The sequence below is a fragment of the Amblyomma mixtum genome, chromosome 7 (assembly GCF_055824585.1).
Source record: "Amblyomma mixtum isolate Tamu chromosome 7, ASM5582458v1, whole genome shotgun sequence".
Taxonomy (NCBI): domain Eukaryota; kingdom Metazoa; phylum Arthropoda; class Arachnida; order Ixodida; family Ixodidae; genus Amblyomma; species Amblyomma mixtum.
Genome location: NC_143018.1, coordinates 2,533,933 through 2,559,148, shown reverse-complemented (window position 1 = coordinate 2,559,148; position 25,216 = coordinate 2,533,933). Strand labels below are relative to the sequence as shown.

Below are 25,216 nucleotides of genomic sequence, written 5' to 3'. Positions count from 1 at the left end.
TCTGCCCTTAGGCATCACACTTTTTGTAGCGTGAGCTACACTGGCAGAGGTTGAGCAGTTTCGTGTGTATCCTGGAGAGCTGTGCTGCTCATGCGCGAGGAGCAAGCAACGTCACTGAGCACATCTGGCGTGCCGCGCGCGGTATGTGACCTGAGTGTAAAACGTCGAAAACGCCAACACCAATAACAATGAACACCGCCAGCCTATGGCTTCAGCGTCGCGTTTTTGCCACCTACAAGCACGGTTCAGGCGTCCGCTGTGCCAGGGAGCCATTATGCGCACTTCCTTTCCTTAAAATGACCGGAGTGTAAAACGTTGTCAACGCCAATGAACACAACGAAAGCCAACATCCTATGACTTGAGCGCCGCGTTTCTTGCACAACGCTGTGAATGCTAATGCATGCAGCGCACACCTGTCACTAGCGCCACTTAGCTTAAAAGCCCAGTTGAGGTGACCACTGTTCCAAGAGGGCAGTTATACGCCTTGCCTCTTGATCAGGTGTCCACGAGATGTGGACACCTCACCATCGCGCTGCTACGTATATCCTGGCATAGCAGAGCTAAGCCACAATTTTTTGCCGACATAATGCTGCCTAAATGCACGCAAACTTTGTGATTTATGTAAACTTTAAGGAAGCCTTTACTTAATTGAAAGCATAAACGTTTCCTTTTTATTGCAACACGGCACTTTATATTCGAGAATTTTGTGGGGTAGGGGATAGGTCCTTCTGAGGGCTCGTTCGTGTTCTAAGATGGCCCTATACCGTCTAGCGACTGCGTCCAGTTCCCCTTCGGTGCGCACCTCCCGGTTGGCGTATGCTCGGGCGTTGGCGTCCGCACGTTGGTTCCCTTTGACAGCCTCATGGCCTGGTGTCCACGTCATGGAGCATCTCGTAAAGGTGATTGTCCTCGCCCTGAGTACGTGAATGGCTGCAGTGGATATGCGCCCACTGCTGTACCTTCTGCACACCTCTTGCGAGTCTGTAAAGATGTGTGCATGGGGCCCGTCACTCTGCTGGGTGATGGCGAGTGCAATTGCTGCTTCCTCAGCGACGAGGATGTTGGTTTTTATCGAAGCACAGTTGATTCCCCTGAGCTGGTGATCCACTACGCTGCCTACCGAGCCGTATCGGTGTCAACGTATAATACGTCTTTTGCCCCGGCGAAGCTTCTTTCGTGGAATTCGGATCTTGTCTTTCTTCTCGCCTTATGTATATCTGGATGCATCTTTTTCGGAATCAGACTGATCTCAATGATCCTCCTGATTTCATTTGGAACGTTCGCTGTGCTGTTGATTTCTTTCAAAGCGTCCCTCATGCCCAGCAACCGCAGCGTGTTTCTGCCCGTTTCGGACAGCAGCCTTGTTTTCTGCGCGAGAAGGTTTAAGGAATTTCTCCGTTGAAGTGTAGACCGGCAGTCCGAGAGCGCATTTGTATGCTTTTTTAAGAATTGCCTCTCAACTGCTCTTTTTCTTAATCGAGCGGTGTTTGGTAGGGCACGCCGTATATGATCCTACTGACCACGAGGGCCTGTACTAGCCTACATCTGTCTTCTTCCTTCATACCTCTTCTTTTGTCGGAAATTCTTGCAATCATTCTGGTGATGATCAAAACGACGGTTGCTTTGGGTCCACACGCCAAGGATTGTAACTTTCGATACTACCGGAATCTTCGTTTCCCCTATGTAGATATCTAGTTTTGCAGATTAAGCACCTCGGATTTGTCAGGGGAGCATGCAAGTCCGTATGCTCGCTGAAGAAGCTCTTGTTTTTCTCCTAAGGATCCCCTTTCCACCCAGATTGTGATATCTGCGTAGATGACATGCCTGATTCCTTCAATTTCTTCGAGCGCCCTTGCTAATCCAGTCATTGAGGTGCCCACTGCCCGAGAGGGCCAGATATGCGCCTTTCGTTTGCTTTTGAGGTTCCGGCTCTTTATTGGTTTCGTAGCTTAAAGCGCGTCTAAGGTGTCCAGTGTCCCAGGGGGGCAGTTATGCGTCTTTCCTTTGCTTTCGTAGCTGCCGCACTAATCTGTTTTGAACCATAAAGCGCGACGAAGGTGTCCACAGTCCCAAGGAAGTGGGTGGGGGGGGGGGGGGGGGGAGGCTAGTTATGCGCCTTTGCTTTGCTTTCTCAGCTGCCGCGCTCCATTCGTTTCATAGCTTTAAGCGTGACTAAGGTATCCACTTTTGCAGGGAGCCAGTTAGGCGCCTCTCCTCTCCTTTCGAAGCTATTGCTCTTCATTCGTTTCGTAGCTTAAAGCGCTAATAGTGTGTCCACTGTCCTTGGGGCCCAGTTGTGCGCCTTTCTTAGGCTTCTGAAGCTCCCGCTCTTCCCGCAGTGCGTAGTGTAGTTTTCGCTTACAAATCTTCATTGGGCACAATAGCAGTGGCAATTGTTAATAGAGAACAGAGCTCGAAGTTGGACAAGTTTGTGCACGACTGCATGTCGACCGCTCATTCTGCAGGAGTTACAAAAGACTGGCGTTATTGACTGCATCAGCATCATTTCACATGCTGCATCGTACATTGCTGTCACCCGTCTATGTACACTGCGAGACAAAAAGTATGAATTTTTTTCTGCAATTCTGCTGACAAAATAAATTCCAAAGGGAACTAACATACTTGAAACACTTCGACAAAATCACTGAAATAAACCAAAGCGGATACCTATTTTCAAAGATGGAGTAGACCCATGTCATAGCGACCAGGTGGTCTTTATAGTCGGTCGCCAGTGGTAATAAAAATGTTGCCGCAGTACCTGCATTCCATGCTGTTGAAATCGAGATGAGCGGCGGGTACATTCTGAAACGGGCTATATTCTCAGAACAATGATAGTGGATTTTGAGGATGGAAAACGATTGGCTCCGGCTTAGCTGTGCTTAAACCTGGAGTTACGCGATAGCTACAGCTGGCCGAGTGGAAGTCGAGCCCAATTGCAAAGTTAGTCTTTCGCCGCGTCGTTACGGCCCCTCTTTCTGTTTCCTTCACTCCCACTTCCACCCTTCCTGTACGAACGGATGACAGCTGTCCACAGAGATGTGCGAGACAGTTGCTGCGTAATTTCCTTTTCTCAAACACAAGTTCCATTCTCCATCACGGCCGCTCTTTGTCTTTCTTCTTTCACTCCCACTTCCTCTCTTCCCGTATGGTGCGGTTCGGGAGTACACCGCGGCGGTGGCTAGGTCGGTGCTACCACAGCCGAGGTACAAACACGGCGAAGTGCGACCACGGCAAAGAGGCGAAGCAGCTGGCGTAGCTATAGGCACCCTGCACCCGCCAGGCACCGCCACCGTCGAGGCTGCGTTCAGCTCCCCCGCGCGGCCAGTTCCTCGTCCCTGTCAGGAAGGCTCGCCCCGCGACTGCGAAGGGATGGCGTCTGCTAGCGGCTGCCGCTGTTCGTAGGGGCGGGATTTCCACCTATTCATTCATGAGGTTGAAAATTTTTTTCGAGGAACGAACGTCAGGAAAGGAACGAAGCTTTTTGAAGAAGGCCATATACACAATGTGAAAGAGGTGGTATCGTGCAACGGAATCGAAGTAGAAGCCCGGTGCATTGCGCAGACAAGCATCACTGCGCCACCGAAAACGATCAGATCAACGCTAAGAAATATTTCTATCTAATGCCTGTCAGCGCTGCACTCTCACTCAATTTTTTTTTATGTAGCTGTAGACAGCTTGTAGCCGCCAGCTGCAGTTGCAAGGCAAGCAAATGTAAACACGCTGCTGCCGTTACCGTGTTTTTGGAGCGGTGTGAAACGCTCTCCAAAACGAGCCACCTGCAAGCCTGGGGTGTCCCTGCATTTAGAAAAGCTTACCCTGCACTTTCAAAGACGGCCAGGCGGCATAGCATTGAAGGTAATTAGAAAATTCCAGTTGCTGAGCGAACGACGCAAACCTGACTTCATAACAACCTCGTTTGCCGCACCTCCGGTGTTCGATGTGGAATACCTTGTCCAAACTACGCCTTGAAATGATGTGCCCATTGCGCAATCTGCCACTCATATTGTCTCTTTTTTCAGCAACTGCCAGGTTATTATCGCTACAACACGTGCGTGAGTATTCTGGTGATATGAGATGTCCAATGAACGAGCTTTTGCAAGCAGAAGACAATGCAAGCTGTGCCGAAGCGCCTGTGCGCACTGAAACTCCTGCGGAAAACATAAAACTCTTATAAAACTTTTTGACTGGGATTCTGCAAAAAAGGAGTATCCTGGCTATTTCATGCATGATTCTTGCAGAACGCTTGTGCTCAAAAAGCGGAATTTCATTGCAATGTTTGTTTAATTTCTACGCATTTAGTACAAGTACCCTGATTCTTCGACATTAGGATGTATGATTTTTGTACTAAATTATCACCCAGTCGTTCAGACGTGCAGGCAAAGATTTATCACGAGCATGTTGCCGTTGCCCCTGAAAACGTGCCTTTACTGTCGAAAAAGACGCAGGACGACAAGGCGCAGTGGAAGCGAGCAAGGATTCCGCGCATAGCTGGAACTAATGTAAACGATTCTTTGCAGCCCAAAATTTGGGCTTTTTCCTCAGGTGTGACTGCGGGTGGATTTCAGCGTGGCTTTTTAAGCCGACATATTGTTGACAGCCATGTCAATGACCGAAACTCGTGGGTGCAAGAAAAGGGAAGGGTTCCCAGAAAGCCATTAGCATTCCTCCGAGTCTGCTGAATTTACCATGAGTCAAAAACCTGTCTAGGAGGCAATGCATGAGTCAGGTAAGCGTCTTCCGTACGGGTATGACCATTTTTTGACCAGAAACCACGCGCGCGTGTTGCCCGTCGCAAAGGGTCGGCCGTCTCCCAATGTCGCGTCGGAAATCCATAAAACCTTGTCCGAGGCGAATTTATATATGTATTATTGCATCCTACAACATAGCAATGTGTCCTGCTGTTGTTATGTGCCATTTTGTGCTCGGGAAGGAGGCGCACAACTGCTTCGCGACGGCGCACGCAACACAGCGGGAGCTGTCAGGCTGCCCCTGCCTTCCTGACAGGGACGCGCGCCACGCCAGTGGCGCGCGCGTCGCGCGGGAGTTAGATGCGCAGGGTGCCTATAGGAGTGTACCTGTAGCTAGAAAAAAAATTTTTCGCATTGAGAGCTTCTTCCAGAAGGGTTGCCGCAAGGCCGAGGCGAGCCGACGCGTCTCACATGGGCTCAGCGGGTTGTCGATGTTCACGGCAAGTGAACACTATTTTTGTGCTACCTTCACGATCTTCAGTTGGTCCCTTCGATGACCGCTTTAAGCCTAACGTCGACTCAGGACGCCGCTGCCCTTACGGTGCTGGCGAGGCAAGTCGCCAGCCCCTGAGGCCCCGTACTGCGATAGGAGATCGATATAAGAAGTTGCCGGCGAAGGAGAGACTCTTCCGCGGAAGCAATTTTCCATCCAAGCCCGTTGGTTCAAGATTGATGTGTAAACGCAGCGCTCGTACGAACGATAGCCATGAGGCAGAGGGACGCCAGGATGGTGGCCCAAACGCAGGAAGAAAGAGTCACGAGCGAGGGGCTGCGAACACAGCTAAGAAGGAGAGGAGGAAGATGGCGATGCGTTCGATGGAAACGCAGCAGGTTCGTCTCACGCCCGGACTACATAAAGTGGTGATTAGGCCAAAGGGAGGATATCAAAAGCGGTCGGAATGCAGCAATGGGACGGTCTCGGGGCTGACGCAACAGACGACATCATCTTTATGAATAACAAGCAAAACACCATTCCCGTAGGCACCGACAGCCTCACCTTTTAAGGAAATTTAGGAAGTGATCATTTTACACTCGATACGGTAATTTCCGTTGTACCATAATGACTCACACGCTGACGCCGATCATTCGGGGAGTGGGACGCCTTCCGTCAGTTCCGGGAAAAAAATTGCAACAAAAATACAGGACTTCGAGGAGTGCGTAAGGAAACTCCAAGTGCACACTCGTAACGCGACAATTGTGGTAAATGACGGGCAGTCTCGTTTTATTGGGTGGCTCAGTAGTATGGCGCCCGTTTACCGCGCCGGAGTACCCGGGTTCGAACCCGGCCGCGGAGGCCGCCTTTCGATGGGGGCGAAACGCAGGAGGCGCCCGTATGCTGTGCGATGTCAGTGCACGTTAAAGATCCTCAGGTGGTCGAAATCATTCCGGAGACCTCCACTATGGCACCTTTTTCTGCCCGTGTACTCTGCGATGTAAGTGCACGTTAAAGAACCCCAGGTGGTCGAAATTTCGTGAGCCCTTAACTACGGCGTCTCTCATAGCCTGAGTCGCTTTGGGACGTTAAACTCCATAAACATAAACATAACAACAACTATCTTCCTTCTTTCACTCCCACCTTCCTCCCTTTCCTTACGGCGCGGTGCAGGTGTCTGCCGAGATATGTGAGACAGATACTGCGCCATTTCCTTTCCGCAAAAAAAAAAACAAATTTAGCAAAAAACAATTAAAAAAAAACACCAGTACAAACGCGATATGACTAGCCGCAAGTCTGCATGTTAGCCGGCAGTACGACTACGGTTTAAATTTAATAAAGACAACTTATGACGCCTCGAAATACCTTGGGAGAACAATATGCTATCGATATTTCAAGCACATGCAAGCGATGCAAAACGCCGAAGCTGTGCTTGCAGCGCAAAATAGGGAGCTGTGTATCTAAATACTGTATTTTTAGCGAAAACTACCGAGCTAGGCGACAAACCATTAGCTCGGCGTGGCTCTGACGGGCAATAATTATTATAAACTTGCAGCCCTTGCAGCATTTTCTTCAGTAGCCAATCCATTAATACTTCTTGAAGCAATGCTCTATTGAGCAGCAGGGTTCGTTCTCCATTTGAGGCGTGCTGATGAAATCATTGCTACAAATTTGTACCAGCAGCGGTGCCACCGACCTTTACTTGGAGTCAAGCATTCGACAGCCGACCATCCTCTTAGCGCATCTGCTTCTGGGCATACCAAATCCATCTTTTTCGAAACTGCTAGTTTTGTGAATACCTAAAGTAAGTTCTACAAACCTGTCTCATGTAATGCTCCTTGAAAAGCTCTTATGTACAAATATGATGAAGGAAATGAAAAGCATAACGAATATAAGTATTTTGAAGGTTTTTTCAGCGTTTGCAACAGCTAACTTGTTTCCTCGCATAGTAGAGCATGCTCAAAATTCACATATACAAACTATACAAAAAAGTTACTCACTTGATGGCACTGTCGTGGTAGTAGCTGGAGGGGGAGATCGGAGGTTGTTAGTTAGGAACACCAAATGCCACTTAAGAAGCAATGTGCACGCAAAAAAGGCGTTTAAAGTAAAAGAACAAAGTGTTCTTGAAGTGTCCATTGAAAGTCGCTAGACAAGGTGTTGATTTGAATATCTCAGCGTGTTTTTGGAGATATATGTTACATTATTAAAGAATACAAACATATAATTCTGTCTAAGAAAATTCTTGGCGATCCCTTGTGGAAGTTCAATTCCTAACAAATTTTAGGAATGAATAACTGAATAAGTTCTTAAACAGAATTTAATGTGATGTTTGTATTCTTTAATTAATGTAACATATACCGCCATAAACATATCTCTCTTGTTGAAGATTTCATTATGGCCTTAGCTGCGCTGTAAAACTAGGAATTGTAACACAGGTAAATTATTTTAGCTAATAATGTGAAGCAGGGAATAATTCATGTCTAAAACTCATTTCTAGTCATTGCCTTCTATAATGCTTTTGTCCCTCATAGCCTGCTCCAAACAAGCATTAATTACTCATTGCCATACTTTGAAAGGCATGAATAAGACTAGAAATCTAATGTGCGGAACTTTCTGGGAATGTTTGCACCACATAGAAAAATTGCAATGGTAGGTCGCTTCCAATTCCTTGGTGTATTTAAATAAGAACTCCTTTCTTCCGCTAGATTTTCAACTTCTGTCGCACACGTGCTTATCCCAGGTGAGTCGCCGGAGTAACGAGCGTAGTATCCTGCAGTGCGACTCTCGCTCTGTTGCTGTATGCATTGCAACAGGCTCCGTGGGCTGACGGCTATGTAAGGAACAGATCGCTGGCGCATTACAGATGCTGTCAATAGATGACCTATGCATCGTGGACACTATCATATCAGAACAAAGTCCATGTTACAGGCATCGTCTTACGTGTTTTCTGATGGCTATTTAACGGCCTTCGAAAAAGGGGATACAATTGCAACAACGTTATATGATTCAGCTGACATTTGGCTAGGAAGATCACTGTTTCGATGCCGATGGACGACTGAAACCCTCAGTGTTTCTCAAAAAGAAACCTTCACTCTGATCTCGCAAAAATAACCCTTTCGCAAAAACTGCAGCAATCTTGGAACAGTATGATTAACTGTTTATGAACTGCTTAGTTCAAATTATGGCCGAAGAGCGGGCCTTCGCTTGTGTTTAAGAAATTGGTGAAAATGCCTTCTTCCACACTGAATTCATCTGATTTTTACTTTCCGGTAAGAAGACAGCAATCGCCCACAGTTGGGTCATTAAAATAGATTACTACGATATTGGCTGACACTTGGTGCACAGATATTGCATGCTCCCACACTGTGTTTAGGCGTGAATGTCGTAGCCCAACCCGCCCTTAAGGCGAAGTTAATGCTGCAAGTCTAGGCCATAATCAACAATCATCTTAGACATGCCACATTTTGTACCGTGAGCTACACTGGCAGAGGTTGAGCATTTTCGCGTGGGTCCTGGAGAGCCGTGCTGCTCATGCGCGAGAAGCAAGTGACGTCACTGCGCACAGCTGGCGTGCCTCGCCGCGCGCGCTCGCCTTCCTTTCTTTACAATGATTGGAGTGGAAAACGTCGAAAACACCAACGCCAATAAAAATGAACACCGACGGCCTATGGCTTCAGCGTCGCGTTTCTGGCAGCTATCAACATGGTTCAGGCGTCCACTGACCCAGGGAGCCATTATGCTCACTTCCTTCCCTTAAAATGATCGGAGTGTAGTGTAAAACGTTGTCAACGCCAACGCTAATGAACACAACGAAAGCCGACGTCCTATGACTTCAGCGCCGCGTTTCTTGCACAACGCTGTCAATGCCAACGCATGCAGCCTACACCTGTCACTACCGCCACTTAGCGTCAGGTGTTTAGGAGGATTTAATACGCTAGATCTGGGCCTTGGGCCCCTTGACTGTTTTAATAAATGTTTACCAACCAACCAACCGCCACTTAGCTTAAAGCACAGTTGAGGTGTCCACTGCTCCAAGAAGGCAGTATACGCCTTACCTCTGGTTCAGGTGTCCACGAGATGTGGACACTTCACCCTAACCACACACTGCTACGTATACCCTGGCATAGCAGAGCTAAGCCACTGCCAACTTTTTGCCGACACAATGCTGCCTAAATGGACACAAACTTTTTTTATGTAACCTTTAAGGAAGGCTTTAACATAACTGAAAGCAAGTTGTTTACTATTTTAGTAAATACTTGCAGAAACGTTTTTTTTTATTTTAACACGCCACTTTATATTCGAGAATTTTTTTTTATTTCTACCACGTTTTTTACGTGATTCTGGCTGCGGTTTTTATTGTCTTTGGTGACTGCGGTCACTTTTCACTTTTTTATTGTAGTGTTTTAGAGCGCAGCTCCTTGTCGCTCTTTTCGCGGCGTTGCCGTCGCCGTTCGGCGTTCATCGTGTTCAATGACGTTGGCGTTGACGTTTTACGCACCGATCATTTTGAGGAAAGGAAGAGCGCAAACTGGCTCCCTGGGTCAGTGGACGCCTGAATCGCGCTGTTCTGTTGTTGATGCGGCCGTATGACCCGTTGCCTAGCAACCGTTCCGGCGGACACCGAACCGCACCCTATAGTAAGAGCTGAAGTGAGAGTGAAATCAAAAAGACAGACGGGCCGTAGTGAAGGAAATGAAAATTGCATTTGAGGAAGGGAAATTACATAGTAACTGTCTCGCATATCTTGGTGGACGCCAGCCATTCGTTTGTAGAGTAAAGGAGGAAGTGAGAGTGAAACAAGAAACAGAAAGAGGGGCCGTAATGAATAAAATGAATTTAGGAAAGCAAATTACGCAGGAGGTAGCGCAGCCGCGCGGAGAGGCCACAGTTGACACCATTTCAGCGACCATGGATCGACACCGCGAGCGTGGACGGACACCGCGAGCAAGGACAGACACCGCGAGCACGGACAGACAATGCGAGCATGGAGGGAGGCAGCGAGCATGAGCCATAAAGGCTTTCGCCTTGAAATTCGCTCCGGTTTAACAACTGCTGAACCTGATTACAGAGCGGAATCTATGGTGCATAGGTCAACTATACGCGCGTTCGCGTCTTAACGTTTATTGCGTTCGGGACACTGGATATCCAGCGCGTCCCCCTCTGATCGCGAGAGTTTGCTCACCCAAAGAACGCTGGTGTGTACTGCCGCTTATCTGCTACAATATTAACCTGCTGCCCACACCCAGGGAGCTAGGTATGCGATCTTCCTTTCCTTAAAATGATCTGTCTAAAACGTTAACGCGAACGACTGTTAACAGAATGAACGCCGAGGCCTCAAGCTTCAGCGATACATTTCTGGCACAGTGTTCTCAATGCAGACACATGTAGCTCGCATGTGTCACTACCGACACAACTTAAACCACGACTGAGGTCGCCACTGTCCGAGAGGGCCACATATGCGCCTTTCTTTTGCTTTTGAGGTTCAGGCTCTTCATTGGTTTCGTAGCGCAAAGCGCGTCTAAGGTGTCCACTGTCCCAGGGGGGGGGGGGGGGGGTGTTATGCGCCTTTCTTTTGCTTTGGCAGCTGTCGCACACATCGGTTTTGAACCATAAAGCGCGACGAAGGTGTCCACAGTCCCAAGGAAGAGGGTGGGGGTGGGGGATAGCTATGCGCCTTTCCTTTGCTTTCTCAGCTGCCGCGCTCCATTCGTTTAATAGCTTTAAGCGCGATTAAGCTGTCCACTTTCGCAGGCAGCCAGTTACGCGCCTCTCCACCCCTTTCGAAGCTATTCCTCTTCATAAAGCGCTAATAGTGTGTCCACTCTCCTTGGGCCCAGTTGTGCGCCTTTCTTAGGCTTCTGAAGCTCCCGCTCTTTCCGCAGTGCGTAGTGTAGTTTTCGCTTACAAATCTTCATAGGGCACAACAGCAGTGGCAATTGTTAATGGAGAACAGAGCTCGCAGATCAGGGTGAGGTCAGGGTGAGGTGTCCACATCTCGTGGACACCTGAACCAGAGGTAAGGCGAGGAGGTATTGATACTGCCCTCTTGGAACAGTGGACACCCTCAACTGTGCTTTAAGCTAAGTGGCGGTAGTGACAGGTGTAGAAAGTTTTTTTTCTGTAATTCTGCTGATAAAAAAGAAATTCCAAAGCGAACTAAGATACTGGAAACAGTTCGAAAAAATCACTGAAGTAAACCAAAGCTAATAAGTTTTTTTCAAAGATGCAGTAGACCCATCCGATACAGGCCAGGTGGTCGTTATAGTCGTTGAGCGCCAGTGGTAATAAAAATGTTGCCACAGTACTTGCACTCACGGGCTAAGTTCTCTTAACAATAATACTGGATTTTGGGGATGGAAAAAAACTGGCTGTGGTTTAGCTGTAGTTAAGCCAGGAGTGACGTGATAACTACAGCTGGCCGAGTGGAGCTTGCAAAGTTGGTCTCCCGCCGCTTGGTTGCGACCCCTCTTTCTGTTTCCTTCACTCCCACTTCCACCCTTCCTGTATGAACGGAAGACGGGTGTACACAGAGATGTCAGACAGTTACTGCGCAATTTCCTTTTTTCAAATACAAGTTCCATTGTCTTCATCACGACCCCTCTTTGTTTTCCTTCTTTACCTCCAACTTCCTCTCTTCCTGTACCGGTCGGTTCGGTTCGGGTGTCCACCGCGGCGGTGGCTAGGAACGGTTCAAGGTCGGTGCGACCACGGCCGAGGTACAAACACGGCGAAGTGCGACCACGGCAAAGAGGCGAAGCAGCTGGCGTAGCTACAGGAGTGTAGCTGTCGCTACAAAAAAATTTCTTCGCATTGAGAGTTTTTTGCAGAACGGATACCGCAAGGCCGAGGCGAGCCGACGCGTCTGACATGGGCTCCGCGGGTTGTCGATTACCGCTCTAAGCCTAACGTCGACTCAGGACGCCGCTGCCCTTACGGTGCTGGCGAGGCAAGTCGCCGGCCCCTGAGGCACAGTACTGCGATACGAGATCGATATGAGAAGTTGCCGTTGAAGGAGAGACTCTTCCGCGGGTGCAATTTTCTATCCAAGCCCGTTGGTTCAAGACTGATAAGCCTAAACGCAGCGCTCGTATAGCCATGAGGCAGGGGGACGCCAGGATGGTGGCCCGAACGCAAGAAGAAAGCAGGATCACGAGCGAGGGGCTGCGAATCCAGCTAACAACGGGAGCAGGAAGATGGCGATGCGTTCGATGGAAACGCAGCAGGTTCATCTCACGCCCGGACTACATAAAGTCGTGATTAGGCCAGTAATGAGACGGTCTCGGAAATGGTAAAGAGGGCGGCAAGAATTGCGCCGGCTGACGCAACAGATACCATCTTTATGAATAGGAAGCAAAACACCACTCTCGAAGGCACCGACAGCCTCAACTTTTAAGTTTAGGAAGTGATCACTTTATACTGGAAACGGTAATTGCCGTTGGACATTAAAAACTCATACGCTGACGCCGATCGCTCGTGGAGTGGGACGCCTTCCGTCAGTTCCAAGAAAAAATTGCAACAAAAATAGATGACATCGAGGAGTGCGTAAGGAAACTCCAAGTGCACACTTGTAAAGCGACCACTATGATAAAAGACGGGCATCAGTACAAAGATTCATTAAAGATATCACATGGTTACGAAGTGCAGTGTCGTTTTAATAAAAAAACACCAGGACAAACGATATATGACTAGCCGCAAGTCTATGTTAGCCGGTAGTAAAAGGCAATGAATTCGAAAGAAACGACTACGGTTCAAATTCAAAAAAGACACCTTATGACCCCTAGAAATGCCTCGGAAGACAAAAAATGCTATCGGTACGACGAGAAAGGCCGAAGCTGTCGGAGACGCCTCTTCTGCATGTTTTACCCTCTGAAGGACGGATTTCGCAAAAAGTTGTGCTTGCAAATAGGCAGCTGTCCACCTAACTACTATATTGTTGCTTTCGAAAACTACCGAGCTAGGCGACAAACCATTAGCTCGACGTGGCTCTGACGGAAAATAATTATAAACTTGCAACCTTTACAGCCATTTTCTTCAGTTGCCAATGCATCAATACTCCTTGAAGCAATTTTATATTAGGCAACACGTTTTGTTCTCCATTTGAGGCATGTTGATAAAATCATTGTATAGATTTGTCCCAGCGCCGGTGCCATTGACTTACTTTGATTCAAGCATTCGACAGCACCATCCTCTTAGCGCATCTGCTTCTGGGCATACCACTTCTTTTTTCAAAACTGCTAGTTGTCTGAAAACCTAAGTTCTGCAAACCTGTCTCATGTAATGCTCCTTGAAAAGCTCTAATGTACAAAAATATTGAAGCAAATGGAAAGCATAAAGAATTTATGTATTTTGAAGGTTCTTTCAGCATTTGCAAAAGGTACCTTGTGTCCTCGCATAGTAGAGCATGCTCTAAATTCACATATATAAACTATACAAAAAGGTTACTCACTTGATGGCTCTGTTGTAGTTGTGGCTGGAGGGGGAGATCGGAGGTTTAGTTAGGAACACCAAATGCCACTTAAGAAGCATTGTGCACGCAATAAAAGGGTTTAAAGTATAACAACAAAGTCCATTGAAAGTCGCCAGACAAGGTGTTGATTTGAATATCTCAGCATGTTTATGACGATATATTTTACATTATTTAAAGAATACAAACATTACATTAAATTCTGTTTAAGAAAATTCTTGGCGATCCCTTGTGGATTTATGACAACTTTTTTTGGCCTTCCATCTCAGCTCTCATTCATCTCACAAAACGGGAATCGTTTTTAAGTGCCTTCCAGTTATTCATTCCTTAAATTTGTTGGTGACAAATTTGGGAACGAAGTTCAATTCCTAACAAATAATTTAAGTATATTTAAGTAACAAGTAGTAGGTAACAATAAATAAGTAACAATAATTTAAGTAACAATAAATTTAAGTATATTGAAGGGTCTTTCAGCGTTTGCAACAGCTACCTTGTGTACTCGGATAGTAGAGCATGCTCAAAATTCACATATATAAATTATACAAAAAAGTTACTCAGTTGATGTCTCAACCACTTGCTCTGTCGTGGTTGTGGCTGGAGGGGGAGATCGAAGTTTGTTAGGGACACCAAATGCCACCAAATGTCAGCATGTTTCTGGAGATATATTTTACATTAATTAAAGAATGCAAACATTACATTACATTCCGTTTAAGAAAATTCTTGGCGATCCCTTGTGGATTTATAACTTTACTCTGGCCATCCATACCTCAGCTCGCATTCATCTCACAAAACGGGAATCGTTTTTAAGTGCAATCATGACACCATTCGGCCTTTTCGAGTACCTCCGCGTGCCATTTGGCCTCCGTAACCCTCGCCAGACGTTTCAACGCTTCGTTGACAGTTACACGGGTTCTACCTTTCTGCATGGCCTACATCGATGATCTTGTATGCATCCACGACACAGAGCAGCACTTGCAACACCTCCGGCAGCTATTTCAACGGCTCTCTGATTACGGCCTGATCATCAACAGAGCAAAATGTGAACTTGGCAAGTCTGAGCTTGACTTCCTTGGTCATCGTGTCAACCGCTCCGGCATCCGGCCTCTCCCATCAAAAGTCCAGGCCATTCAAGACTTTCCGCAGTCTGCCTCAGTCCGCAAACTCCGTGAATTTCTTGGCCTTATCAATTTTTATCGCCGTTTTATCCCTCACTGTGGTGCACTCCTCAAACCGTTGACAGACCTGCTTCAAGGCAAGAAAACAAACTCCGCACATCTCACGTGCTCTTCAGCTGCTCTGGATTCTTTCCGGGCCGCCAAAGCGAAACTCTCCGACCTCGCCTTCCTTACCCATCCGCGCCCTGATGCACCCCTACGCCTCATGACCGCCGCCTCCGACTCCGGCGTTGGAGCCGTGCTACATCAGCTCGTGGATGGTGCTTGTGGATGGTGCTTGGAGTCCTCTACCTTTTTTCTGACAAGTTTTCCGCTGCCGAAAGCCGCTACAGAACTTTCGGCCGTGAACTTCTTGCCATGTACATGTCCGTGCGTCATTTCAAGCACCTCTTAGAAGGTCGGCAGTTTCACATCGTCACCGACCACAAACACCTCATTTTCGCCATGAAATCGGGGAGCGGTAAATTCTCGCCTCGCGAAATTCGTCACCTTTCGTACGTGGCAGAATTCACGACCGGTATCAGACATGTGCAGGGTTTCGACAATGCCCCGGCGGACGCTCTGTCGCGTGTTACTGCTTCCCTCGCCTCTGCTGCTCCATCACCGAACATCGACTTTGCCGCCCACGCAAAAGCACAGCAACACGACTCGGAAGTTATGGACCTTCGCAAGGACCCTGGAGCGCTGGTTCTCCATTGCCTTTCCCATTCCGGAATTCGCGCCACGCAGCATCTTCTCACAAAACGTTATTTCTGGCCCGGCATCAACAAGGACGTGAGCGCCTGGGCCCGTGCCTGCCTGGCTTGCCAGCAGTAAAACTCAGCGACACACGACCTTTCCCTTCGGCTCGTTCCCTCCGCCGCCAGCCCGCTTTGACAACGTCCACATCGATATCTTGGGTTCCTGGCCACCTTCCGCTGGACACACATACCTCCTTACTTGCATCGATCGGTTTACTCGCTGGCCCGAAGCGTTCCCTCTGCCTGACGCCACCAGTGACACCATCGCCAGAACATTCGTCGCCGGTTGGGTCTCCCAGTACTGGGTTCCCTCGACCATCACCACCGACCGTGGCGCCCAGTTTGAATCTTCTCGTTTTAATCACCTTACGAATTTACTTGGCACTTCACGAATCAGAACTACTGCTTACCATCCCATCGCCAACGTCATGATAGATTGTTTCCATCGTCCCCTAAAAACGTCCCTCAAAGCCCAACTCGACACTAAACACTGGACTGCATTCCTACCACTGATTCTGCTCAGCCTCCGTGCTACGCTAAAACAAGATTTACATTGCACTCCAGCAGAACTTGTCTTCGGTTCGCCCCTGCGTCTTCCTGGTGAATTTTTCGAATCCACCGATTCGTCCACAAGTCCCGACCCTACCGATTACGTGACTCAGCTCCGCCATTTCTGCCGTCTTTGTTCGCCGAGACTCCGTCCGCAAGGCGCTTCAGCGCCCCTACGACGGCCTATTCCGCGCACTAAAGAACACCGAAATTCTTCATCGTGGACATTCATGGGCGCACTGACACCATTTCAATCGACCGCTTGAAGCCCGCCTTCACAGAAGACGCTCCGCCCACTGGTCCTACATGTGTCGTTTCTCTGCCCCAACGGGCCGGCTGCCCTCCTCCGCAAGCTTTTTCCGCTACCCCTCAGCAGCGGAAAGTAAGCAAGGACATCACGAAGATTGTGCCCGAACCCAGGCGCGCTCAAGTGTAGAGGATGTGGCATGGACAACCTACCGACAGACCACTGGTGTGAACCTGTGTGTGTTGTCTATGGCAAGCGACATGAATTAGGCAACAAAAATGTGACACCTACAAGAGTCCGTATATGATCAAGCAACGCCAGTGGGAAAAAAAGACCCAAGACAAGGTGGAAAATTCATCACAAAGACATCCGACCGGTGGAGCCGACCTAGGACCAGAGAGGACGAGGGCCGCTCAGTCTCTTTCTCTCGTCTCGGGTCAAAGGACCGTTTCGGCTACAGGAGCCGTTCAGAATGCAGGGCGCGCTGCAGTTCCAGGGGCACAGCAGTTCCAGGGCTGTGTCCAAATCCAGGGGACACTCGATCTCCCGAGCGTGATCGCCATCGGCGTCGTCACTGAAGAACAAGACGGCGCTTTCCGCACCATTCTGACTGCCTGTGTGGCACTGGTGACGTCACCACCGGATGATGTCACATATATGTACTAATTATTAATCACAATTTACTAATCAATGGCTAATTACTGATTACTGAGTACACACTAATTAACTGCTAATTAATGACGCTTAAGCTTCGCCATTAGGAGTGGAACGCGACAGCGTGTTGTAGCGCTGTCAGGGAGTCCATGAAACACCACCACCCGTTCGGCGCGATGCCTTGCCCTTTGAACGCAACGTTTTTGAGGAGAGGAAATGGCGCAGCAATTCATGTCGATGGAAACCTGAACCGCACCATGCAGGAAGGAAGTCCGAGTGAAAGAAGAAAAGAGAAAGAGGGGCCTTAATAAAGAAAATGAAGCTTGCATTTGAGGAAACGAAATTACGGAGTAAATCCCACACTCGCTCCTCGCGCATGCGCAGTTGGGGTTCTCCGGAGCTCCGAGAATTCGCTCTCACCTAGCGTGCGACAAAACGCAGCCCGAGCTCACGCTTGCAGTGTTATTCAAGAGAGTGGATGACAAAATTGGCTCCATAATTCGGGCGACAGGTAACAAAACTCATGCGCAAATTCTGTCCACTGTTCTCGTTCTTCAGAGGCTAGGAAGCGAGCTATTAACCATCAGTACGTTCGGCAGACTATAGACAGTAGACGGACGTTTTTATGATAGTCTTTCAAGAACTACAAAATGGCCAGGCAACATAAGGACAACAGACAATCGTGTAAACTGTTGAAGTGGAACTGTAGGGAATTCTACCTTTTAGTACCTCTGGCGAGAAGGCTGGAGTTACCACCCTCGAGAAAAGGAACAGTGGATATCGCGCAGGACACGGGACTCGGGCCAGCCTGTTTGTGCTGAATATATACCGCACTAAACAAAGAATAACGCGCTTAGGGTGTCGTCTTCAGAAAACTGCGCATTTCCAATAAACAAGCGGTGGGGGTAATGGGGGACCTTAATGCCTATCACGCTCTTTTAAGGTACCAGAGAGAATGTGTCAAGGTTAGAGAGCTCTGGCTCGGTATGCAACAACGGGGCTTCATCCTATTTGCCGCCGGCCCTTATAAATGCACAAGCTAACGCCGGTCGTTTGTCGAGTGGGACGCCTTCCCTCAGATCCGGGAAAAAATTGAAACAAATAGATGACCTTGTTTCCACGCATAGTAGAGCATGCTCGAAATTCACATATAAACTATACGAAAAAGTTACTCACTTGATGTTACAACCACTGGCTCTGGCGTAGTCGTGGCTGGAGGGGGAGATCGAAGGTGGTTAATTTTGAGCACCAAATGCCACTTAAGCAGCAGTGCATGCAAGGAAACTCCAAGCGCACACTCGTAAAGCGGCCGCTATGATAAATAACGAGCATCAGTTCCAAGACGCATAAAAAATATCACATGGTTACGGAAGTTCAGCGTCGATTTATTAAGAACATCAGGACAAACCAAGTATTACTACATTTCGTTTGTAGCGGCAAATCAGTATGTTAGCAGGTAGTAAATGGCAATGAATCTAAATGAAATGACTGCGGTTTAAATTCAACAAAGACAATTTATGACCCCTCAAAATGCCTTGGGGAAAGGAAAAAAAGATACTATCGATTTGTCAAGGACATGCACGGAAGCTGTCGAGACTCATGTTCTGCAAGTTTTGCCCTTTGCAGGACGCATTTCCCAAAAAGTTCTGCTTGCAGCAAGAAGAGAGCTGCTGTGCACCTAGCTACTATATTTGCTTGCGAAAACTACCAATCTAGCCGAAAAACAATTAGCTCGACGTGGCTGTGACGGAAAATTATTATAAACTTGCAACCTTTACAGCCATTTTCTTCAGTCGCCTGTCCATTAATACTTTTTATTCTATTAAGCAACACGTTTTGTTCTCCATTTGAGGCCTTTTCATGAAGTCATTGATACAGACTTGTTCCAGCACCGGTTCCATCACCTTTCACTTGGAGTCGAGCATTCGACTGCCGACCATCCTCTTAGCGCATCTGCTTCTGGGCATGCTCGAAATTGACACAAACTATACGAAATAGTTACTCACTTGATGTCACAACCACTGGCTCTAGTGTAGTCGTGGCTGGAGGGGGAAATCGAAGGTGGTTAGTTTTGATCACGAAAGTAAAGCAACAAAGTCTATTCAAATTAGCTATACAAGCGATTTATGTTACATGAATTAAGGAATACAAACATTACATTAAAAGAAAATTCTTAGCTACACCGTTTTGCATTTATGGCAACTTTATTCTGCCCTTCCATATCAGCTCGCATTCATCTCACAAAAAGGAAATCGTTTTTAAGTGCCCTTCAGTTATTCATTCGCCAAATATTGTTGATAATTTCAGTATGGCCTTAGGTGCGCTGGAAAACTAGGAATGTAACGAAGGTGAATTATTTTAGATAATATTGTGAAGAAGCGAACAATTCGTGCCTGAAACTCATTTCTAGCCACTGACTTTCAATATCAATGTACCGGCACAGTCTCGCTCAGCGCCGCGAACTAGAGAGTCTTGTAGCTTAATACGCCTCGCAGTACTGTTCTGTAGCTTCAGAGCTGCCGCGCACTGAATTCTGCAAAATTATAATGTTATGTTACTTCCAATTACACATGCTCATCCAGAGTGCTTCGCGGCAGTAGAGAACGTACTGTCTTTTAAGACTACCGGTGAGAAAGGAATAAAACCTATGAACTCTGCCGACAACTGGAGGCCCTGCGTCTTGTGTTCCCTGGTATCAGACGCGTAGGCTATATGCATGGCAGTATCCTGCAGTTCGACCCTCGCTGACTCTTGCTGTATGCGTTGCAATAGGCTCTGTGGCCTAACCGCTATGTAAGAAGCAGATCACTGCCGCATTACAGACGCAGTCAATAGATGACCTATGCATCGTGGAACTGCCATATCGGAGCAAAGTTCATGTTAAAGGCATCGTTGTACAGGTTTTCTGCAGAATATTACGCGCCCTTCGGAAAAGGGGATACATGCGCCTTTCCTTTGCTTTCTTTTTCTTTTGAAGCTGCTGCTCTTCAACGGTTACGTAGCAAAAACGCGTCTAAGGTTTCTACTGCCCCAGCGGGCCAGTTATGCACCTTTTTCTTTCGAGGTTGCCGCGCTTCATTCGTTGCGTAGCTTAAAGACTAAGTGTCCACTGTCCCAGTGGCCTGTTATGCACCTTTCTTTTGTTTTCGAAGCTGCCGCTCTTCATCGGTTAAGAAGCTTAAAACGCGACTAACACTTCTTCTTGGGCGAGTTGGTGCATACTTGAATTGAAGAAAATAGCGCCAGAGCATGCAGACCACGAAAAGACAAGGACGAGACACAAAGCGCTAACTCACAACTCGTCCTTGTCTTTTCGTGGTCTGCATGCTCTAACGCGACTAAGGAGTCCACTCTCCCAGAGGGCCAGTTATGCGCCTTTGCTTTCGAAGCTGCCGCTCTTCATCGGTTTCGTAGCTTAAAGCACGATTGAGTCATGTGCCTCAGGGGGCCTAGTTATGCGCCTTTCCTTTGCTTTCGAAGCTGCCGCTCTTCATCGGTTTCGTAGCTTAAAGCGCGACTAAGGTGTCCTTGTCCCAGTGGGCCAGTATGCGCATTTTTCCTTTTCAAGCTGCTGCTCTTCATAGGTTACATAGCGAAAACGCGTATAAAGTTTCTACTGTGCCAGCGGGCCAGTTATGCAGTAATGCACCTTTTCCCTTAAACAGATTTTTGGAGATTTCTATAAACCTAGTGTCCGAACTTTCTGGGAATCTTTGCACCACAAAGAAAAATTGATTACGGTATGTGGCCTCCAATTCCTTGCAGTATTTATTTCATGACAGTAAGTGCTCCGGTCTTTCGCTGCCTCCAAGACAAGTGCTTCCCAACTACCAAAGCCAAGAAAACTGCTGGTGAAAGGGGAATTGAACCTCTGAGCTCCGCCGACAGCCGGAGACGCTACGTCTTTTGTTCCCTAGTACCAGACGCGTATGCCATGCATGGAAGTATCCTGCAGTTTGTCTCTCACGGCTTGGTGTAAGCATTACAACAAGCTCTGTAACCTAACTGGTATGTAAGAAGCAGATCAATGCAATCAATGGAAGGGTTATGCGTCGTGGAAACTATCATATCGCAACGAAATTTATACACATTGCCGTACAGCTTTTCTGTAGCATAATTTGTGCCCTAAGGAAAAGGGGATACAGTTGCATAGACAGTTATATCTCAAATTCGAAACGGCTAAGGAGCATAAAATAATTCCGCAGACATTTCGCGACGCATTTTCAATATATATGGACCTTTACCTGGCTTAGCGGCAAGTCGCGAGTACAGAGCTTTTTGCTTCGAAGATCACTGTTTCATTGCCAATTATCGATATAAACTCAGTGTTTTCTCACAAGGGAACCTTCACTCTGATGTAGCAATAGTAGCGCTTTCGCAGAAACCGTAGCAAAGAATTAATATTTGAACGGTTTTCTTCAAAATGTGCACGCAATTGCGAGATTTCGCCTAGGCTTTATTGGCTGACATCAGCCCTAAAAGCGGAGTTACCGGAATATTCTACGCCCTTAACCACTTGCAACATTTTGCTGAGACATTGAAGCTGAAATGCACACATTTTTGTGATTCAGGTGAACATGCCGTTGAAAGCATCTTGTTTACAACAAGGGATATACTTGCGTTTTCTTTTCATTGCAACCTTGCACTTTGCATTCGCGAATTTTCTTCCCACCAAGTTTGTTTCGCAATTCTAGCAGCCCTTGGTAGCACTTTCAATATGTAGCCCTTGGTAGCACCGGCAGCGGCTATTGTCGTAAATGCAGAACAGAGCTCGCGGTTCCAGCGATGCGGACAATTTTGCCCACGACTGTTCGTTGTCCGCTTACTGTCGCAGGCCTACAAATCTAGTGTCGGAAACTTAGTAAGGCGTTGCATACTGATGCAAATGTTTCTTACTCGTGGTTGTTGATTTGGTGGTTGTAGATGTGGTCGTGGGAGTGGTCGTCGACGTCGGCGTCGTTCGGGTCGTCTGCTTCGTCGTGGGCGCGTGCGTGGTCGTGGTCGCCTGCGTGGTCGTGGTTGTGGAAGTGGTCGTGGTTGTGTGAGTGGTCGTGGTTGTGCGAGTGCTCGTGGTTGTGCCAGTGCTCGTGGTTGTGCCAGTGCTCGTGGTTGTGCGAGTGCTGGTGGTTGTGCGAGTTCTCGTGGTTGTGTGAGTGCTCGTGGTTGTGGGAGTGCTCGTCGTTGTGGGAGTGGTCGTCGACGTCGGCGTCGTTCGGGTCGTCTTCATGGTTGTGGGCGCCTGCGTGGTCGTGGGCTTCCGGGTTGTTGTCGGCATGGTTGGGAATGTCGACTTCCTGGTCGTCGCAGTCGATGTTCTTGTAGACGATGACTTTACTGTAGTCGATGGTGCGGCTGACGTCGTTGTAGGCTCAGCGCTGCTGGTCAGCTCCGTACTCGTCTGCTCACTCGTTTCCTCGTAGTCGGGTGAGCCGGGTGTCCTGGTCCTGGAGAACGTGCTCAATGTGGGCACAGGCGAGGTTTCTAAAAAAAATGAGAAAAACAATTGTTCGTATAACCATGCATGTCTGGTTTATGACGTGAGTAACGCAATATGAACTGTAAGTTCGCGGCAATAAAATTTAGACGCGTACTTTCAACTCCACCACCCCTCTCCCTGCAAGCTGCACAATATTTCCAAGTTAAATACTTTTAACGTCATCCATCTGCAGGCTCTCCATTTCCCACAATAACATATTTTGTGGTTTGGTAGTGGTTTGTAGCTTTCGTGCTTTCATTTTTGCTTAATTTTAATGTTTTTGCATTTCCTGTCTGAAGAAAATTTATTTACCTCACCCCTTATATCCATAAATTGTGAGCGAAGTCAGTGACATTTTAGCAAATAGCGACAAAGGCGTCAACAAGGCGCAATCGCTCCCTGTGCATTAAGCCTTTCCTTGAGGCCGCCTTCGACCGTTTTTGTATTTAGAGAGTTGCTACTATTATTGCCCAAAGCTTTCACGTGAGATGCGTGATGAAGAATCCGTAGTAACGCTGATTCAGTAATTAATGCTGGATACCTGCCTTGCCTCGCCCAGCCACTGCAAGCTTTGAACTAGATTCTTCACAGCTTTTTCTTTTAACACGCGGTGTGAGGATGCAGCCCGCAGCCTTTTGAGTTTTCAATAATAAATGTGCACAACCTGTTTAGCCGCGTAACTGCGCGCACATATATATAACGTCTACTTTTATTCTTTCCTGTGGATCTCCTTCATTAAGCATAAATTGTACCTTTTTTTCCGAACTTTTTCGTGTTTGTTATACGAACGATTTTTTAACGCATTTAACCAATAAACTATCCTGAAGTAGCAAACGCTTGATTTAAACTTCTCGATGTATCGAAGCAAATGAGGTTACTGAAACTCCACGCTGCGGTAGCTATCCAGAGCTCTAGTTTATACATCCTGCTAATGTTATAGAGCCCGGCTTAACCTCGACCTGAGTTATTTCATTGCCTTCGCTCAACCTCCATTGAAGAGATGATGGGGAGGTCTTTTTAGGCGACCTGGACCAGTGGCCACTGCTCACAAAACGTGAGTAAACTTGTCTCGACGTTTGTATTTTTTAACAGACTGACCGCATGTCTTTCTGTGCAGCCAATCTTCCTTCACAATGGCCCTACCTTGCGGCGCCAGCTAAGGAATCAGCCTTACCATGATTTCATCTTATCTGTCTGTAGTGCTTTTAGGAAGCCTTTCCGGGCCTTCCGTCTAGTTGAGATTCTCGAATCTGATATTTACACTGTCACCTTTAGCTTTGCAGAGTATGTAGTGCAAAGGTTACCTTCCTCGTGTAGAACAAAGTCACTAATGCTTCCGGTCTTCCTCGCTAAGTGATTTGTGTCAGTTCCAAAACTTTTCCACGCAATCTCTATTCTTCATACTGTAAGGTGGGTTTCATCGATCCACTCCAGTGCTCCTTTGATGCACAGCACCTGAGTTCAGCTGCTTTATTTTTCGTGGTTACTTGATTGCAAGTAACTTCGGTTCTTCCAACAGCCTGCTTTAACTCTCAGCTCGCAGTTCCGTCTCCACAGTAATGTGTAATATCTCACTTTTTAAGCTGTACGAATCCCAATATTGTGTTCTCATTTTGCTTGCCTATTTCTGGTCACAATGCTGTTCCCGTGCTCGACTGATTGCCATGTTACTTGTCCGTCGGTCTGCGTACTGGTTTCCGGCTAGAAAGCTGTCAAGTGTACACCTACAATCGTGTATGCTGGTGGGAGAAAAAGTTGGGGAACCCTTCGCCGAGCAGCCAGCGTTGAATACTTCCCAAATGATGCCAAAACGTCATGAATTCGACAGACAACATCGCTAACGTCAATAGCCTTTTCCAAACAGCTGCTGTTACGAACTACTGCCATCCATCCTCTGGACTGCTACCTACATCAAGAAAATGTACTATCAGGGAGCATCAACACTTGCCGCGCTTCAAGGCGCCTGGCATGCTTGGTGGATGGTGGCGACGGCCTTTGTTAGCATCTAGATTCGGCTACTTTCTAAGTGGTTTTAAAAAGCACTGCTACCCGGAAAACACAGACTAAAACGAATATTAAGCTGCAGTTTTCTAGCTTCGCCATATTACCCACTATTGCTAAGCACTGCTCGGAAGCGTCTGCAACTACTTCTCGCGTTCATCGCCAGCGGCATCAAGATGGTCAATCGGCTCATTGTGGAAACCATCTCGAAACAATGCATATATCCCGCCACGCGAACCACAGAATAATAAGGCTGAGCTCAGGCGGCGGCAATGAAGCGATATTTTCTGAGACAAAGCGCCAAGAAACTAGCGGCATTGCAAGAGCTTCTCACTTGTCTCCGTCATTGTGGCAGAGGCAGGACACGGAGGTGGCGCTGACCGCCCTGGAAATAAAAGTTTAATCTTGAGATTATTATGTCCAAGTGATCCAAGGTAATCACGCAATGCAAAGAAAGGGCTTAAATGAGCTGACCGCTGGCGGCTGCTAACCTCACGAAATATTTCTCGATTCATATACGGCCACCATAATATCTTCTGATGAATACTGTGTGTGGTTTATCCTAAAAGCGGCAAACGTATGCAGAGGTAACACAACACAAACAAAATATAAAGAAGTCAGCATATTATATATATTATATAATATATATATATATATATATATATATATATTGCAAACGTATGCAAAGGTAACACAACACAAACAAAATAAAAAGAAGTCAGCATA

At 47.4% G+C, this 25,216-nt stretch overlaps 1 protein-coding gene across 37 annotated transcripts in view; it reads right to left on the bottom strand.

Annotated features, from left to right (window-relative positions):
* Positions 1–25,216, bottom strand: part of LOC149334803 (uncharacterized) — a 336,596-nt gene that overhangs the window by 69,844 nt on the left and 241,536 nt on the right. For 36 of the 37 annotated variants that reach the window (XR_016283964.1, XM_089551442.1, XM_089551445.1 and 33 more), the window contains 5 exons: positions 24,825–24,875; positions 21,910–22,494; positions 19,020–19,055; positions 18,190–18,225; positions 7,182–7,205 (listed from right to left, as the gene is read on the bottom strand). Coding sequence is in view for 36 of the 37 variants with exons in the window: in XM_089551442.1 (XP_089407568.1) it covers positions 7,182–7,205; positions 18,190–18,225; positions 19,020–19,055; positions 21,910–22,494; positions 24,825–24,875 (732 nt within the window). In the remaining variant the exon portion in view is untranslated. The remainder of the gene's footprint in view (positions 1–7,181; positions 7,206–18,189; positions 18,226–19,019; positions 19,056–21,909; positions 22,495–24,824; positions 24,876–25,216) is intronic. The other variant, XM_089551426.1, reaches the window with a different exon arrangement.